Raw genomic sequence first — 19838 nt, 5'->3', positions numbered from 1 at the left:
CAATTCCACACCCGATAGTATAGAAGTTATTAGAAAGTCTAAGTTCAAATATTGTGAATCAAAATGCGATTCGAATACTGTTGAAATCTACTCCTCGTTGTTTTTTTCATATCCAAATCTAAATCTACGGTACGCTCATCTCTCATGTGTTTTCTAATATTCTCAGATGTGGTCTGTCGCTCGCTCAGAGACTGATAGGGTAAATCCTACGCAGTTAGGACCCTTTTTGTAATTATTATGTATCGACGTTGATAGCCATGTCCAAATAACAAATTTCTGGCAATGACGATCAGTGCAATTTTCAGCATTAATTGAATTTTCGAAAGATGTGTCGACATTGTTTTTAGCAATTAATTTCCGAGCAACAGACATGCCATGAACTGCTGAGCATTGAGAACCATTTCTTTAAAGGGGCACTACGCTCTAAAAATGATATGGTCTCAAATTGAAGTGCAGATCGAAAAAAATTTCTGGTCGCAGCCATTTTTTTCGGGAAGCCACCGTAATGGAGTCATTACAACCCTGCTGTAATGACTGTTACAGTCATGTCTTCAATCTTGGTTGTTACTAGAAAGGTCACTCTCTCTGATGTAGGTGGTGTTTGGGATTGTGGGCTGTTTGTTATTTATACTGTTATATATAAAATTTCACCAACTACCGCATTCCAATACTAAGTATGCATATCACAATTTCAACAGTACAAGCTTAATTCAAATCCAATGAACTTGAACAGGAGAAGAAGCAAGTTTCACCCAAAGAAAAGCAATATCACGAAATGGGAATGTATCACAAGTTGGGTTACCATCCAAAGTACCAGCAACCGATGTACCACGCGCTAAAATTCAAACCGTACAAATTTGAAACCAGAGAGCCAAAGACTCTATTTCCACCTAGCATGGAGAATTCACCAAGGAATCTGGTAGCCCAACGCAAGACCCAGTTTAGACCTTTATCAGCAGGTAGAGTGCATGTTTATAAGAAATATAACAAGTAGTAGTGGGCACCAGGATTTGCGTACTCACATTCGAATCATGTATTTATTGTAAGTATTAAAGTCTAGTAGCAAGAGACAATTGTTTCGTGTACTGAAATTACCCCCCCCCACACACCTTGTCACTGCGAGTTATTTCAGCAACAAGAGGTATTGCTTCAAAGAGATATGCTCAGAAATGCCAAATTATCTGCAATGCAGCGTGTCTGTCATTATTTTATTTTGGTCGCATAAAAGTTATATACTTGTCATCCATACTGTTCTGACATCACACTGAGTGGTAATATAATAATAGTAGTCTATTCTAAATCTAATAATCAATTTGGAGTCAAATCATTCAAGATAGTCCATTGCGATTCGAGTAATGTTAATTATCCAACTGTACCAAGTCCCAAATAGTGCATGCCAAATAATCTACACATTGATAAATCGGTACCCCAATATATCTGGCTACATCGATCACAGAATGTTCCTTATCGAACAAAGTAAACGGTACCAGTAAAGTATATTTCATCCGTTTGCATCTCCTTTTGACCCATAAATTTTGTAAGACCTCGAAACTTTGAGAAAATCACAAAAATATTTTGCCGCCAAAATGACTTTGCGTGATGTTTCGCCCGACAGTAGCTTATTATGTAACTACAAGCGTTTTTGTGACAATGCTTTTCTCGGGAGCCAAGAAATTTTGCAGATTTTACTTGTGAAGTTTCCTTTTGCCAGCACTAGTACTTTAGAATGTGTTCCACCTGATTAGCAGTAAATGATGAAAATCTATGTATTTTAGTACTGTCTGTCTTTAGAACCGCCAACAATGGGAACTCTGGCAATCACCGAACGAAAAGCCAGGTCGAAATCTGCAAGGATCGGGTGAGGAATGGAATATTTAAAGCAAATATAATCGTGCTTGCTCCAGGGTTCTTGCTTGCTCCAAGGGATCTTTTGTGATTATTGAACAGGATAGGTTGCATCACAATACATCAAAGTACTAAGTTATGCCAAAGTCACAGAACCATCACATATTACCACAGTTTAACCATTCAGTTCTGTTAACTGCATATCTACTGGCCCCGTAGCATAACGTAGCATTAAAACATGAGATTGGTCTCACTCATAGTTCGAAATGATTTTGCGAAAAGTCTTTCTGAGAAAATAAGATTATCAAGTGACTAATCGAAATGAGATATGTATCGGATTTGACTGATATTTATATTTTTCTTGAACATTCACTCAATTTATCAAGGATTCATCTATCATTCTTGCTTTGGTATCACTTTGATCAAATTGTGTAATCCAATCTGAAACCTGCCTCTGAAATACTCATTGCACGCTACTGCCCTCATTGCTCAACAACTGACTCATTGATGCAATGTATTTGTTCAGATCGACATCTTTCCCTATGGGACATCATACTGCTATGAAAATCTCACCACCGAAGCAAAGAAAGTCATCAATTTCTTCGCAAAGTAGTCTCCAATCAGGCTCATCTGTCTCAACTATCTTGGGAAGTGAACCAATGGAAAGCATGTTACAGGTGAGAGTTCTCACTACAGTGCATTTTAATGCAAAGCGAATTCATTGTGTTATTTGATAAATTTTGACCAGATAGTCCTTGGCAATACCTGGTAATTCATGGCTAAATTTGCTGATTGAGATGATTATTATTCACGACAAGTAGGTATGAGGATATACAAAACATTCCGATACTACTGAAATATGAGAGGTATGAAATCTATCTCAAGTAAGGTGTTTCAAAATGTAGATTTGGTCAAGACGTCACATTCTTTTGGCATCACATTCGGAGGTGACTGCTTTCAATATTGCATCGAATGGACCAACACGTAATATCTCACCACACTTCAAATATGTGCAATTTTATCAACAGCATTCGGCTACCGTGATACATAAGCTATTTTGCCTTGTTACTACTACAATTTTATTTGTCAAAGCGATGTAGACTTATTCCAAAACTCTTTCCACTTGACAAAACACAAAGCAGTTAAATTTACTAAGTAGTTTTGCCTGAAAAACTGTAGAGTAGAAGTGGAAGTTGTCTAAAACATAACCACTTGGGTCATGGCGGTAGATAAAACCTACTTGAGTGATCCGAAAAAGTAAAACACTTTGTTACGGACCGCATAATTTATTGCATTCAAACTTGAACATGGATATTTAGTAGGCACTAGGCCAGTGGTTCTCAACCGGAGGTCCGCGAAGCATTCTCAGGGGGTCCGCGAAGCCCCAAAATAGTTGATAACTAATTTGTATTTTTTAAATTCGGAAAATCACGAGGCAATTTCGCTTCATTGCTGGCAAAACTCCAGAGCTCACATCAACAGAATGACCATCTGAGATGAAACAGTTTGTTGTTTAGAGCAGTGTTGGGATCAAGTCACTACCTTCGAGTCACGAGTCATCTCGAGTCATCGCACATTTTGACTCGAGTCAAGTCAAGTCAATCGATTTCCGAAGGTGACTCGAGTCAAGTTAGTTCAAGTCACATCAAGTTTTCAAAGTATGAGTGATGATTCAAAGTCATTATATTTTGCTAACTATGGGAAAGACACTTTAATTGGCCATTTATCTTGAACCAAATAATGAATATAAAGTGCACACATAGAACTGTTAAAAATGCATGAGTGTAGCTACATGCTACAGTCTGTTATCATAGAGGATCGAATACGAAGCCTCAAGAAGTTGATACAAATTGATATGGTACAATCCACGACTCATCTACACATCCATAAGAATGTGATCTCAAAAACTATATTCGTTCGATTTACATTATACAAGAGAGTTGGTAAAGGAGACCAATGCATAAGCACTGAGTCGTCCAAGAAACTGAGATCCGTTGCTATTGGATTGATCTACTACTAATACGACAAAACGTAAGCTGTTATCATTTCGTTTGCGGTCGATGTGATGTATCAATGGAACACCAGTGACACGTACAATATGTGTATGACTGGTTGCTCTCACAAGTGACACCGGCGTATCGCGAACAATTCGAACATACACAAGATACGGTGATTTAATCGACACTGTTTACTTGATGACTTGAAATTGACTCGTCAATTTTGCTAAACGTCACGAGTCGGTCCACATTTGTGAAGCGCCGAGTCAAGTCAAGTCATACGAAGAAGCTGACTCGAGTGAAGTCATGACTCGATTCATCCCAACACTGGTTTAAAGATGTTTTGTTGGGATTGTGGAAAAAGTTGGATGAGGAAGGTCAATCACGGTGACTTCGAAATGTTTACAAAAATCCATTTGCACAACTATTTTACCAGCATAACTTCAAGATAAGCTGCTATAGATAGAAATGACCATGCTTGACGTTATATATGTTCATTAAAAAAATTTTTTGTCAATTTTGGTGTCATAGTTGCTCCAATCATAGCCAAATGTATCGTCGGAAGCGTTACGCATGATCATTACATTCGCCACCACCTATATTTGTGAAAATGGATTTCCGGCACTCGTTCAGATCAAATCGAAGGCGTGGATCTTCAAGACACGACCACGTATTTCAAGAAATGCAGTTGCAGAATTCGCTTTGAAATATTAGAAATCAACCCAATTTCTACGCATGATTAGTATGATCTTATTTTCAAGAAAAGTCATTTGTTGCTGTTTTTCACTAAGCCTACAGTTATCATTTGCACAAGACAGATGACGATTGCACGACATTGAGCTAAATTTGAACTAATACTTCGTGGGGTCCGCTGGGGTCCGTGACAGTCTGAAAGGGGTCCGTGAAGACAAAAACGTTGACAACCACTGCACTAGGCAATACCAATCATGTATCCGGTATAGTGATGATGATGATGGTTGCGATTCAGCAGTCTGTGTCATAAAAACAAATTCTTTAAGAAAGTTTTCCAATTGGTTGCTAACAAACAAGCATACATATATATATATATATATATAGAGAGAGATGATATTCTTTTTCGCCTGCACCATCGAGATGCTTTGACGATGGAGTTGTGATACGGCCATGAGGTCATCTAGCCTGCGTCCCCGTTTTTGTTTTAATAGTTTATAGTTTATAGCTATAGTCATAGTTTATAGTTTATAGTTGTTATAGACGTTTGCAGAGTTTGTCACACAATTCAGTGATAGATGCAGTCTGCATGATTTTATAATTCGGTTTTCCAACCTATCTTTTGAATATATGTTCAATTTCAGGCTTTATACCATGACACGAGAGCTGGCCTGTTCTTCACAAGATTCTGTGAGCAATCGGGAAATAAGGTGAGATTGGATTTTTACAGATAACTCCATCGTACATTTTCCGTAAATCGGAATATAACTTTGTTTACAACTTTGCACAGTGTTAGTGTCACATTTTCATAAATACTTCATGCTGCCTCTAATACAGTGCTTGTCAACCTTTTTCGGAATGGTATACACTTCTAACATTTATACAAAACTTATACAGTCACGAATACGCGATGACCCGAATCTGTAATATATCTGCAGAGATTTAATATATCAGAGCACCCTGATAGGTTGGCCTGGTTACGCAATCTAGTCAAGTGTATTTATTTTGACTTTGTCCTGTCCACTCATGCTTTGACCAACTGTGTATATACGGTCGTTTGTATTTGCAGGAATGGAGCAGCGCTATTCATTTTTGGTTTGATGCGCAAGAATTTCATTCTCTCTTCTACAAAAATGCCGTCAACATATATGTTGTGCAACGCAAGGCACAGGTAGAATCACACTGCATAATCAAAGGGTGGTGCTATATTTTTCCTTATGAAAATCTTCGATTCAGGCAATATATTCAAACTACATCGTAGCGGAAGCTCCCGAGCAGATAGGTCTGACCAATCAACAACGCAATAAGATATCCAAATCGCTGGAGCCGGCGTTTGATGAATTATTTGATACCGCCGAAGAGTTGATACTGAGACTGCTCATCGTTCCGTGGAATCAGATGCTAGCAGCCGATAAAGATAAATACAAAAAGGTATGTCAAACACTAATATAATAGCAAGACACTTACGTAGATGACCCTTTACCTTGATTTAGACCTGGTAGTTAGTGCAAAGTCGCAATATCATGGCATTCGCATAACTGCTTGCTATCTTACTGTCATGCAGAGGAATAAGTACACATCATTCTGTTGTAGTTCATCAGAAGGAGCTAATGGAATCATTTATATTCTATAATAATAATCAGCATATGTATTTTAATAAACTGATACTGATTCCATAATCAACAAATAATTGACCACCTTGTTCCTGTTTCACTTCTCATTGATTTACTATTATCTATGACATTTACGTGTTGCTGTTTACAATTGAAATCTTCAACAACGCATACCGGTATGCTAGAATGTCATTATTTGATTGACATCAATGGTAGCACAGTTTGATAAGGGCTGGCTGCTATGAAAATTTACCTGAACTGCATGCCTTGTGCACAGTGTACACTGTACATGTAGATACTTTGCCTATTTCCACTGTGACTCGGACAAGTATACTAAAATTTATCTTGGCTACCTTGTGTAACAAGAATTGATTGAAATTAATTTACAAAAATATTTGCCTAATTTTGACCCCTTTATAGTTAAAAAATTGGCGTCGGATAATTTGATCTTAATAGATGAATTTATTAAGCATGGCAGGTTTTTCTCTTCACCAAATACAGTAGCCTACATTACATCTTAGTAAACTATCAAAAGTAGACTATAGTGGGCCTCTAGACATTCTGACTGCAGTCTCCTATTTTACTACAGAGACATATTGTTTTGACTGGCTGACAAATTCCGCAACACTTTTGTTATATTCAGAGTAATCGAAGTAGCTCATTGAAATTATATGGATACCTCTCTGAATTATTAATGCCAGTGTTAATGTGCCGATATTTAACTTTTCAAAGGTCTTGACCATTATTTTTAGAATCAGCTTTATTGCTTTTTGTCATTCGGGATATTTAGTTTACCAATTGCCATGGGTCTGTGATCAGATGGTAGCCACTTTGCAATAGGTAACAGATCATTGGATATTCAATCAAGTCCATTGAAATGTTATAGGTGTAAGTAAGAGGAATATTGTGTTTTCCAGGTTGAACTGATAGAACAAGAAAGGAACGTACGTGTCGCCACGAAGTATGCAAGAGTACTGCAGATGAGAGATTTGGAAGACAAAGTAATGAACATTTGTATTGAGATATGCTAATGAAGGCTCAATATTTTCATGATGGTGGTTATTTAATCTGTCTTATGGAGAAATTATTAATTCGACTTACCATGTGGTAAAAAGGACCACCCAGAGATTCCAAAGCCAAATATTTTAGGGAATAACTAATTTTTAAATCTACAACTGAAATCTTTGTATTTACTGATGGTCACTCTCGATGAAAGTCAGTTCAGAACCATAATTGAATAATGTTTGCAACATAAGACCGATGACATTTGTTTTAAAATTTTCATCATGGTAACATTGGAAACAAACTCAAATCCTAAGCATTTACCTACATTTTCATCAGCCTCGAATATCCAGTATGAATAGATAATTCTGTAGACAGCTAGCATCAAGTTTTGTCGCATTTTCATGGGACAAGTATTATTGCAAGTTTGTTGTCAAATTTGTGATGTATTTGTGATTTCGTCAATATTTTATTGATTTTACTAGATATGACATATAGCATCGAGCATGTAGCAAGAGAATAATTTTTGTCAAAGTATGTATATTGCATATGCATATTTCAGTGATATTTTGTCCTTTCTCATATCCCACTTCGGCTCACCTGAAGCATGACAAATCAAACTATATTAGAAACACATTTTGACGGCCGAACAAATTTTCTGTGCGAACAGCAGATAGCACTACCCCATGATACCGTGCATGTGACTTTGAATTTGTTTCAAGAAGCAAAAGGCCTCCGCAGTGGCCACCAAAGGAGATGAAAAGTACGAAGAGAATCTCCGAGAAAAGATCCCGGAAGAGTTTCGCGACTTCTCGTTCAACGACTTGATCCGAAACCGATTGGAGCTGGAACACTTTCGGAAATTCTTGGAAGACAACTATGCCAAGTATGCCACGTATACTTACGTTATTTCTGAAGACATCGCTTGGCTGGTGCTGTAGTTGTCTGTTGACATCTTTTTTGAGCGGATGAAAGTATTAGAAGGGATGATTATCATTTTGTTGGTAAGAGATTATTCATGACGACATGAGATAATGACGATAAATTAGGTTCTATGCGGAAAAGGTGGCTGTTGTTTCAGTATACAGCACCAAACAGATTATGATTAGAGCACGACCGGTATTGGATTTTTGAGCCCTTACTGGTAAAACCTATAAGTACCGCCTTCACCGATAACACCGATATATTTGGCCGCTATTCAAAAGATATTGCATCTTGGTTAAGGCGCATTTCTAATAAAGCATTCATTTACACACATTGCTATACTTGGACATGAAATAAACTTGAAAGGCTGCATATGGACACGTGTAGGTTATAAGAAATAATGTATTTTTTGTCACAGATTGTATTTCCTCACTACGATACAGTACTGTGACGTCGCGAAAATTGCAGATATTTTTAGCTTCAATGGCCAGAACCGATATTTTCTCAAAGTTTAATATTGAGTCTGTATTATTGGTGAAGCGATAATCTGTTGCGCTCCAATTCCTGGTTGTAAACAAGCCACATGGTTCCGAGTCATAAGTCAATCTCACTTTTAGAGTTTTGACCTGAGTCAAGTCGAGTCATTTTCAATTCACCTCCGAGTCAAGTTCGAGTCCAAGTCAGCTAGTAGAGGGTCAAGTCCGAGTCATTATGCTCACTGTTCAGTTTTCAGTTCAATCCTACTCAACTCACTTTTTTCAACTGTGCTCGAGTGACATATAATGGCACGCATTCAGAATATAGTAATATTCCTCGGTGTTATCACTTTCTGGCCCTATTTCCCCAGTATCAGAACTGATAGACGAAATACCTATAATGTGCTGGCTTTACTATTCTGTGAAGTTTCAATGAAATGTCTGTCTTGGCCGTCCTAGGTTCGAGTCTTATGAATTGGTTCGAGTCATGCGCAATGACTCGAGTACAAGTCGAGTTAATACAAAAATTGACTCAAGGTGAGTCGAGTAATTTTACGCATTTGAAAAAATGACTCATTACAACCCTGCTCTAATTATGCTTGGGTTCCGTTCCCCAGTAACACTGTACATAAGCGTAAACTTTTCTTCGTTTTCACTGCAGAACTGATTTGCTTTGTTGGCTGGATATCGAAAGCTTCAAACGCGTCCCTCACGAAGCGACTGAAAAACGAGATGAGAAGGCGAAAGATATCAAAACAAAGTACCTTCACAAGAAATACTTTTTCGGCACGAGCAGCCCGGCGACCAGGGAACAGCAAAGCAAGGTATGAAGTTCGTCATTGCAAGTTTGCTACTGATTGATTTCATCTAGATATTTTGAGCTCTGTTGCAAGTGATAAACGAACACTGCAGGCGTTTTAAAGATCATTCGACAGTGCAATGTAGCAATGTTTGGCAGTATAATAGAGGATAGCAAAAACGAAATCATAGATGTTCATCATCATCATCATCATTGGTTTATTAGCAATTTTATCAGTTCAATACATCACAAAAAATGCGATACAATGAAAAGAAAGGAAGATGTAGAAGCGACTAGGAGTTGTCTATGGAATCGGACACCCACCTTGGCCTAGGCGATGTTAAGAGGAGGCATGCACACTGAATGAAAGTAAAGAAGATAGTATAGAAAAAGGAAGCGACAAGAAATAGGGCGGCATGTCATGGGAAGCGAGATTGATAGGTCAGTCGTGGTCCGGTAATCTTGAGGATGGACTGTATCTACTTAGTAGTAATTGCTTGTATTTCGACTTGAATGTGGACATGCTCGTCGACTGCCGGATGGCCGGCGGGATACTGTTCCACACATCAGGTCCGGCATATTTGATAGAGCGATGATCTTTTCGGTCGATCATATGATATTTGGACGACGTGGACGCGCGTGTGTTGTACTTGTGCGCTTTTGATTTTTGTTCAAAAGAAGCCCAGCAATACAAATAAAATTAGTGGTCGTAACAGGACTTCACCCTGCAGAAACTTCCTACTGTTTGTTTTTCAGACTACAACCATAGGATAGGATTGGACGTTGTATATTTTTGTCCTTGATCCAGTAATGTTAGCGATAGTGGTTGAACCGATCAATGCTATACTGTGAAATCAAATTTTTAAGCCTGTCTTACCTTCAATTTCACAGATAGTGGAAATGTCAGGAGGTTGGGGCGTCACGTTAAAAGATCGTCCGCCCAACGAACTGATCATCGAAGTGCAAAAGTATGCCTTCAACCGCTTATCAAACCGATGGCTGCCCAGATTTCTCTGCACCCCTCAATTTGCGGTAAGTGCTTCATTCTGATGACTGTTATAAAGAGAATTGGCTTTACGTTTCTGAAATTGCCAGGATCGGCAAAGACCGGCTTCTCAAATGTCAGATGTGGCGGAAGATATCATCCTGCAAAAGTCAAAGACTCGAGGGGAACCTTGGAGGGTGATGAGTTCTAGAATTCTTGTACTGGGGTTGGGTGAAATAGTTGGCAGGAGAAAAAGATAAGAATTTAAGCAAATATCTCAATGACCACCTTTGGAAATCCCCTATGTGAATTTGTGACATTACATAGAATTTTACAGATAATGGACACCAAATGGCAGAGTTCGACCAGGGACTTGGTGGAGTTCAGACACGCGCTAGCAAACCCGATAACGGCATCGCAATTCCGACGCTACGTATCGCTGAAGGGGGAATATCTCGAGAATGATGTTCTGTTTTGGCTAGAAGTGCAAAAGTACAAGGTAAAATACGGTTTTACCGATTGAATGTAATAATATTCGTGGAGCTAATTTCTTCTCCGGCCCATATATTTAGCAGTGTTGTAGGGTGTGCTTTTAGGGCTAAATTAATGAGGTGAATATGCTATAGATTTGCATCGTTTTTATAGTATAAACTGGTAGATGTATCGTGTTTATGATGATATATAGTTTGATGCAATTTTAAAATTCCAGACAAATTTGGTGTGCAACGTTATTCTAGCCAACCTAACAACTTTAGCTGATAGCCGCAAAATATTGGAAAAAGTTATTACTGAACAAAGTAGGTAGTGTTGCTAAAAAAACTGTTCAAGCAAAAGTGTAACTAGTCTGAAAACAGTACCACTAAGCAAATATTTCAATTAGGTGAAACCTACTGGACTACTATGAATATCTAAATGTTCTCCGTTGCTGGCCACCACTGACTGCAATCATAGGTGTAGCCAGGATTAAAATTCAGTAGCAGCTGCGGATAATTTTTTTATCAATGTGATGTTGTGGATTCACTGTGACATGACAATATCCAAGGGAAAAATAATGGTGGACTACCGCTTTCTCTCCTTGGTTCTGCGGCCGAGTGCATCCTGTGTGTCTTTCTCGCAGGACCTTTGTCATTCGCACAACGAACAATCGGCGATCGACGCCAAGATAGCTGCGATCATTCACTGCTTTCTGGACTCTCAAATACCTCCAACGATACAAATCGACATACCGGCAGAAATCGCAGAAAGAATCTTGCAGAAGAAGAAGGATTTGGGACCGTACATCTTCAGAGAGGCACAAGTGAGATTTATGTCACCTTTCGTTACGATACCGTGTAGATGGGCTCACTGCTTTGGGATTATTCCTTACCTGTTGTCAGCTACCTAGAACGTAGTTCGATAATTTGAGCAGTGCGAGTCCATTAGTGGCGTGCCATTCTTTCAATTCGAAATACTTGTGCCCATATTTTGGCAAAAACATAGCATGATGCAGAGGGCTGTGAGACTGCGGCAGACTTCCGAACATTTCGGTTTGTACAAATTGTTGACAAGTTGAGTGAGAAGGTATTTCTTTTGAACATATGGTATGGTATTGCAATTTTACACACAGTCTTAGGAGTTTATTAAGAACTCCTGTTACCACCCACTTGCTACTTGATATAGCTTGAAACTTGCCAATTGAAACGCAACCCACTGGTTGGGAAGCAGTGATCTATGATACAGTTTGTCACACAAAACTCTAATCATATCTAACATTTTATCAGTTAACCGTACTACGAGTGTTATTCCCCCACTGGTCCGGATTCTGCGCTTTCCGAAAGAACCTCACCGACGAAAAACTGACGACCACGCTCGAGCGACAGCGAAACCGAAGGATGGAAAAGACGAGGCAGGAATTGATTCGGCAACAAAACGAACAGCTTGCTAAGGTAACGAAAGATTGAGATTTCTTAGAAGCGTAATTGCAACGATGTGAATGATTCTGTCAGGAGCAAGCTGCCGCCGAGAGGGAAATGATGGAAAAGGAGGCCAATCAAGATCCGTTGGCCGATATCCTTTCGACGGCCGGCAGCGATGATAGCGGCAGCATCGCTATCGTAGAGCAAGCTTCACCTTCCAATCAAGTACGTTAATCTGAATGTGACTAACATGGATAACAAATGGTGGTCAAACTACAACTGATAACTAAGACTGGGTGAATTGAGTACATGAGTGATTCGATATTGAATCGAGTGCTAGGCTTCGACTTGAGTATTCTGCTATCACTTGATATTACACTATTAGAGTGTTGATGATGTAACCACAAAGAAATTATTGCCAGTTCCACATTAAATTATATAAGATTGGGTCTTTTTTCAACTTCACCTATTTCATTGCACTTTTGCCAAAGTTCTGACTTGAATACTACTTCACCGATAACAACAACCTCTATATTTAATATGACAACGTCAAACCGTATGCCAATTAAAAATCTCTGTTTACTGTGAAAAAGTAGAAGCGCTTCATTACTGACCACCTCGATTGATCACAAAGTGATACTTTTTAAACTCTTCATGCTATTTTTATTGTTATGGGGTCATATTGGGGGTTACTTGAATATTCGACTCAAACGTTAGCGTTCGACTTGGAATCGAAATACTCTGTTACTCGAGTTTGCTCAGCCCTGCTAATATCGTCTGGTATGCTATTGGATTCTGATTCAGTTCAGATGAAGTTTTTCAAATGTGGGAATTCAGTGGGAATTCAGTCTCTGTAGATATCCTTGTAAATGTTGTTATTGGATGGAATGCGACTAATAAGTCAGCTTTTGTTTGACTTAATCATCATTTTTTGTATAATAATTGAATAGCACGCTTTTTTGTAGATCCATTGGTCGTATGGGAAGTACGTCGAAGCCTTGGACAGGGAAAAGAATCTTTTATCAATGGAAAACGAACTCAGAGGCCGGATTCCGATAGAAAGATTACCCAAAGTTGACGAAGGTATGTTACACAGTTTGCATTTTATACCGTCTATTTCAATACAACAATAGCACTGTGCAATAGGGTTGTCCATAATTTAGAAAATCTCAAAATTTATGCGTATCCGCTATCCATGTGTCATTTTATAGATTATAGATAAAAAACATCAATGAACCTGAAATAATCTCACAGGAAAGTCGTTAACATTTGTCTAAATGCGTTTGAAAGTAGCTGCCGTAGAGTGGGCGTGTCAGCGACCATAGAACGACAAGCAGACTAGTAATCACAAAATCACGGCGCTTGATTGGCTAATCTGCTATGCTTCAATGATCACGACGGTGGCGGCTTGCTGATCAGCTGGTCGAGGATTCGGCTAACGGCGGTGATTCTGTAAGCGCATTGTAGGTTGGTCCGCAGATAATGATTCAAGATTAATTCTGAACACGTCGAGTGACGAAATACATGATGAACAAAGAACAGCTGCTTCACAAAAACTTCACATACATGACTTGATGGCTTATTGTAAAGGCAACCGTTGTAGCCTGTATGCCTTGTTTTCATCGAGGGAAAGCACAAAAACACGAGAAGAAATTTTGCAAAGGCGCTTATGCAAGTGGTGAACGAACTTCTAGTTTCAGAGGGGATGTTCCATGATTGAATAGAAATATAAAACTTGACATTGACACTACTGTGTCTGATCTTATTTTCTCGTGGGAGTCTATATAATTGAAGTCTTAAAAGCTGTCTAAGTCCACAATGATGCCCCGGAAGAAAGTCTAAAGGCAAGCATAGACTATGCTGGTAGGGCCAGTAAAAAGACTGTTCGCTTGCATTGTTTAGCATGTCCATAATGAATCTTAGATCATTACCGGCTGCATCACGACTAATGCTTGAATCAAACCAGACATGGACATAAAAAAGAATGTAGCCTATTGAAGCGGTACGGTATATAGTTACATTTCTTTAGAGTCCCAATGCAAGCTACCTGGTCGGCCCACATATCTTCTGAGCATACAGGATTGTGTCCAGAATCCATCTCGCATGGTGTGCTGCACCAGTTTGGCGATAACTAATATACTTTACCTGCACTGCACCCAGAAAAGCAGGACAACTTGGCGTAATCTCGATCACATCAGATAGGTATTTCTGGGATCTATAATTTCACATGCATTCGCTGTTTCACCTCTGTCATGCCTGCAAGAGGGTATTGTTGTTCTGAACCTATCGTTATCTAGTTTTAACACTAAAAATTCAATGACCAAGTGTCTCATTTTAGTATTTAATCACCAACGTACAATGCGCTTACAGAATCATAATTGCCGTTAGCGTACTTCTTGAACTAGTAGAAGCACATAATCAGCAAGCCGCCGTGGTCGTGATCATTGAAGCATAGCTGATTAACCAATCAAGAGACGTGATTTCGTGATTACTAGTCTTTTCGCCGTTCTATGGTCGCTAACCCGCCCACTCTATGGCAGCTACTTTCAAACGCATTTAGACAAATGTTAACGACTTTCCTGTAAGCTTATTGCAGGTTCATTGACATTTTTTATCAATAATCTACAGAATGAGACATGGATACGCATATATTTTGAGATTTTCCAAATTTTGGACAACCCTACTGTGCAACAGTGCTAGGCTATTCACGAAATGGAATGATGGTCTAAAATTTTATTCCAACTACCGTACTATAGAGCACCAGCTAAAGTGCCCACTGTGTTTTTCAAATGGGGTCAAAGGATCAGTGCTTTTATGTGAAGTAGTTAGTTGATGTAAAGTAGAGTAACAGCAAAGGTCAAAGAAGGCAGCATTGCTACTCATGTTGAAGCGGAAGTAATGACTCGATTTTGTACTCAATGACAAAGAGTACTAGCAACGTCCAAAATATGTCGAAACTACTTGATATGGAAGTAGAAAATTAACAATCTGATAACTACACAAGTGAGTACGGTACTGTGAATAAACAGATTTATCGAGGAGTCACATACTTTTTGCAGTTTGTCGGAGGTGCAATATTCATCTTAGCCACTAGGAAAAACTGACTAATTAATTACGCTACAAATGCGCACTATCTTCGAAAATATGCAATGGTACAGGTTTCTTATGACAATTTCATTCATTACGGTAATGCAAACTTATAGCAAAACTACTTTCTACCTGAAGTGTAAATATTCCAAAAATGTTTGGACACCCCTGCGTTACTCAATACTTCTGTTGCAGATGTCTCATCTGATGAAGAGGGAGTTGCAAACATATCGGACACTGGTAGTTCTGTGTCGTCATACGCTGCGTCATCTTCGTCCCAGACAGCGAAAAACACGAATAAGAAAAAAAAGGTGCGGTCAGCTTCAATTTTACTGTCTGTGTTGTGTTGAATTGACTCGGACTCAGCGTACGAAAAATATAGAAGAATCGTTACTTGGAGACACATTTCGAGTCTATTTTACATTCATCAAATGCTATACATCAAAAGTAGAGCAATAGCATTATCATTACTAATCCTTTATATACTGGATTTTCGGTGTGATTAAATCCATAATAAGCGAAATCACAGACAAAACAGCCTTGACATGCCGTTAGCCGCCATCATAATGATCTTGAAAACCGTGCAAGGATATATTAAGTAAGGTGTATAAAAACTATAGAGTGTTCATTCTTGGAGATTTCATCAAAATTTGGTAACAAAGCTCTCCTACGTGCTCATATGTTATTTTTCGTCAACACAAATACGAGACTGGTGCTGCCTTTTAGTCTTCATCCAACACTTCAGTAAATAAACACACTAATGTGTAGTTATACTCCGTGCGTCATACTACATCTTTGGATGGATCATACCAGCAACATTTCTTTTCAATGTACATGAATACAAGCAGTGACTCTATTGTTTTAATAGGTTAAAAATGACATAGTACCAAGTTTGACTAGTTCGTCGTGATTAAGCCCAATTGCAGATATGCATCCATACATTAAATTTAAACGAAAATATTTAATGACTGAATAAGAACCGAAATCGGAAAATTTTATATAACTTCACTTGACTGAAATCAATTTAAAAATTACCGTGACGTGACTCGAGCCAAATTTTGCAGCGACTCGAAGGTAGTTGCTTGATCAAAAAAATGTTTAAAGATATGCATCACTTTGTAGATAAGCTGTTTCCCTGTGGCAGATAACATTTAGTCTGCTGGCAGACTACGAATCGAATGTAGAAACAAGTAACTTTTACAGAGGAAAGTTGGCAGCATTGGGAGTGGAGATACGAAATCAACATGAACCCATATCATGACAGACTACTCGATTGCGTCCATAAATGTGTCGGATACTCTATCGTTTGATACAACATGCCGTAATTTATTAGTGTCTGCTACCGTAGTATTTCTTGATCTTAACCGCACTTACCATCAATATTCGTCGATGGATGTAAGTATTATTGTTTATATATATATATATATATATATGTGTTTGCTATTAATGCGACAGAGATTATCAAATATACTAGCCGACTCTTCATATGCCATTTTGTATATCCTCAATAATGTGTTGCAGGCGATAAATCAATTGATATGCAGGCATTTTCTCTTATAATAAAGGTAACTACTAGCAGAGGTTGTCTATGTAGTTAGCATAGTTACTCAAGTTAAAGGAATGCTGGAAAGCAAAGCCTTTAACCGGACAACCTGACACGCTGAAACAGGGGTTTCAACCTAAGGAATTTTAGTAATCTACCCTACTGAAATCTCGGTACGTTTTGCTTAATATAACATGTGAGCAGTGGCGATTTTCCAAGTTGAAGTAATTTAATAAAAAAATAAAACATAGTGTGAGCACAGGACACCGATTCCATACATGGTAACCTGATTCCTAAATCCGGGTGAAGATGCATTGATCTTTTTTTAGTAGGCTAGTCAGTAAGGTGGTTATTTTTAACCTAAAATGAATGAATTGTAAATTTGTAAAATTGTAAATTTTTACTTTCATTGACAATCAATAATAATCTTAACTTTGACCAAATATTGATTTATACAAAAGTCGTAATGTTAAATTTTGCGTTACTGCACAATGTAGTAGGGGGGAGTGTGTAAGTATGGGCCACTGCCAGGCGACTGTGACATCACATATACATACTTATAAAGTTCTGTGATTTTAAGAAAAACACTCCAGACTCACCCATGTTACTCACAGTCATGTGGCCAGCAAAGTTTTTGACTCAGCTAGAGATATATAATTGTTGCAGTCTATAGTAATTTTTTCTGAAAATATGGAATTTAGGTTTGAGTCTACGTATGTGCATGTTTGGATTAGACTTATTTATGGTGTGAAAGCTATAGAACTATGCTATCTATTGAGAATAGTTTTAATGCTTTGTCAATCACTCGGAAATCTAAATTATGGTAAGAATCACCAAGAGTGTGTAAGGTGTTGGCCTTTCAGCTGGTTGGGGACAGCATAGCATGCACCTGAAATCAATATTTGATTGATCCTATTAAATATATTTAACACTACAATACAGAAGCCGTTAGTCTTATCCCTCCCATATACTAGGGTTACCATACGTCCTCTTTTAAGAGGATTCGTCCTCTTTTTTGAAAGTGTCCTCGGAGGACGCCCTTTTGTCCTCTTTGTCGAGAATTTAGGTCAAATTTATAGCAAAATGCGACTGATCAACCGATCACAAAGTGGGAAAAATTCACCGATTTTTGAGAATTCTTCTCTGGTTTTGCAAGTCTCCAATTTCTGAAAAAGTGTCCTCTTTTTAGATTTCCAAAATATGGTAACCCTACCATATACAATAGACTTACCATACGTCCTCTTTTAAGAGGATTTGTCCTCTTTTTTGACATTTTTGAAAGTGTCCTCGGAGGACGCCCTTTTGTCCTCTTTTTTGAGATTTTGTCCTCTTTTTTGAAAATTTAGGTCAGATTTAGAGGAAATTGCGAGTGGTATGCCGCAAACTAGCGCAGAAGTGAAGCTCCGGCGGGTATTTCGGAGGGAAAAGCGGAGATTTTAGCTCTGAGCGAAAAGAATACCTTTTTTTTAGTCATCCCCCTGGCAATGTGGAGAGAAAAACGTTATTTTGAGCTCTGAGCGGAAGTGATGACCTTTTTTTTTTTAGTCAACCGATCACGAATTGGGAAAAATTTACCGGTTTTTGAGAATTCTTCTCCAGTTTTGCATGTCTGAAATTTTTGAAAAAGTGTCCTCTTTTTACATTTCCAAAATATGGTAAGCCTAATATACAATAACTTGAAAGTATAAATCATGAGGCTGACAAAAAAGGCCAGATTTCAGAATCAGATCTGAGCTTGGCAACACGAAAAGTTAAAGCATGGGAGGTATCAAAGAGAGAAACAAAATTGGTAGAGCTACATTTAACATGTATCTGGAAAAAATTGGATGAATCTAGCGCGAAAAAGTTTTCAAAATCGTTTGCCAATCTGTCTTTAATGAAGACGAGGCGAAAAGTTTGTTAGCACAGCAGGCAGGCATATGTCATCATATGGTCCAAGATGGATTATGGTTCGTCACTCCCACTTTAACAAGCGATAGATCTGTGACATTTGGATTTGATGTGGTAGTTAGGCGAAGGAAGCATAATTTGATAGTGATTTTCATGTTACATATTTTCAGTTACCTGTTTTCGTTATGACTTATGATCAAAACAGGAATTGAAATGAATGAAATTTCCCCTTCCAGCACTGGCGTAGCAGCCACCTGGCGGTTCTGGCTCTGCGGCAGGCTCGAAGGGGGCGGCAAAACGATGCTGCACATGCCGGCTAAAAGCAGCGTTATTGGTAGTCCTATAGCTGGCGTCCCGCGAGTTGAATTTAATCAAACTGGTCTCAATCGAAAGCTAGTGTTGCGCTGATTCCGTAAACACGAATTAATATGTTAACATGACAATGGAACCACTCCGAAATAGCCGTCATGGCCGGTTGTTCTTAACAATCGCAACACAATGACCAATTGGCCATGATAATGGAAATTATATCGAGCGATTATTCGGAACTACGCCGATTTTCAGACTAGCATTTAAATTGTATTTTCGGAATCAGGCCACCAATAGCTTTCGATGAAGATCAGTATTGTTAAATTTGAGCACTCGGAGGGCCTTGCCAACTATAGGATGACTAAGACCAATTATGCTGCTTTTAGCTGGCTCAGCAGTAGGCTTGTCTGCGTATTCCAGTGTTGGGATCAAGTCACTAACTTCGAGTCACGACTCACGAGTCATCTCGAGTCATTGCAGATTTTGACTCGAGTCAAGTCAAGTCAATAGATTTTCAAAGGTGACTCGAGTCAAGTCAAGTCACTCGTTTTTTGGAGGTGACTCGAGTCAAGTCGAGTCGAGTCAAGTCAAGTCACGAGTCAAGTCACAATTCAAGTCAAATTGAATTTTCAAAGTATGAGTGATGATTCATTACATTTTGCTAGCTGTGTGAAAGACAGATTAAATGATCATTTGTCTAGATCAAATAACGAATATCTAGTTAAATATACACGCAAAAAGACGGCGTATCCTTCACGCACACGTAGAACTGCTAATAAAGTA

The 19838-nt window shown here is 38.5% G+C and overlaps 1 protein-coding gene across 1 annotated transcript in view; it reads left to right on the top strand.

Annotated features, from left to right (window-relative positions):
• The window catches only part of LOC145448125 (regulator of G-protein signaling 22-like), a 41607-nt gene extending 24804 nt beyond the window's left edge, over positions 1-16803 (top strand). The window contains exons 21-38 of the mRNA XM_080326450.1: positions 734-959; positions 1792-1858; positions 2372-2522; positions 5177-5242; positions 5602-5703; positions 5769-5963; positions 7063-7146; positions 7870-8033; positions 9209-9371; positions 10238-10378; positions 10442-10528; positions 10669-10830; positions 11449-11628; positions 12092-12256; positions 12317-12451; positions 13192-13309; positions 15509-15624; positions 16517-16803. Coding sequence (XP_080182576.1) covers positions 734-959; positions 1792-1858; positions 2372-2522; positions 5177-5242; positions 5602-5703; positions 5769-5963; positions 7063-7146; positions 7870-8033; positions 9209-9371; positions 10238-10378; positions 10442-10528; positions 10669-10830; positions 11449-11628; positions 12092-12256; positions 12317-12451; positions 13192-13309; positions 15509-15624; positions 16517-16561 — 2367 coding nt within the window. The 3' untranslated portion in view covers positions 16562-16803. The remainder of the gene's footprint in view (positions 1-733; positions 960-1791; positions 1859-2371; positions 2523-5176; positions 5243-5601; positions 5704-5768; positions 5964-7062; positions 7147-7869; positions 8034-9208; positions 9372-10237; positions 10379-10441; positions 10529-10668; positions 10831-11448; positions 11629-12091; positions 12257-12316; positions 12452-13191; positions 13310-15508; positions 15625-16516) is intronic.
• The last annotated feature ends 3035 nt before the right edge of the window (positions 16804-19838 follow it).

Source organism: Botryllus schlosseri, chromosome 10 (assembly GCF_051294905.1).
Source record: "Botryllus schlosseri isolate E-star chromosome 10, Bs_hap1, whole genome shotgun sequence".
Classification (NCBI taxonomy): domain Eukaryota; kingdom Metazoa; phylum Chordata; class Ascidiacea; order Stolidobranchia; family Styelidae; genus Botryllus; species Botryllus schlosseri.
This window is presented reverse-complemented; position numbering and strand designations above follow the sequence as displayed.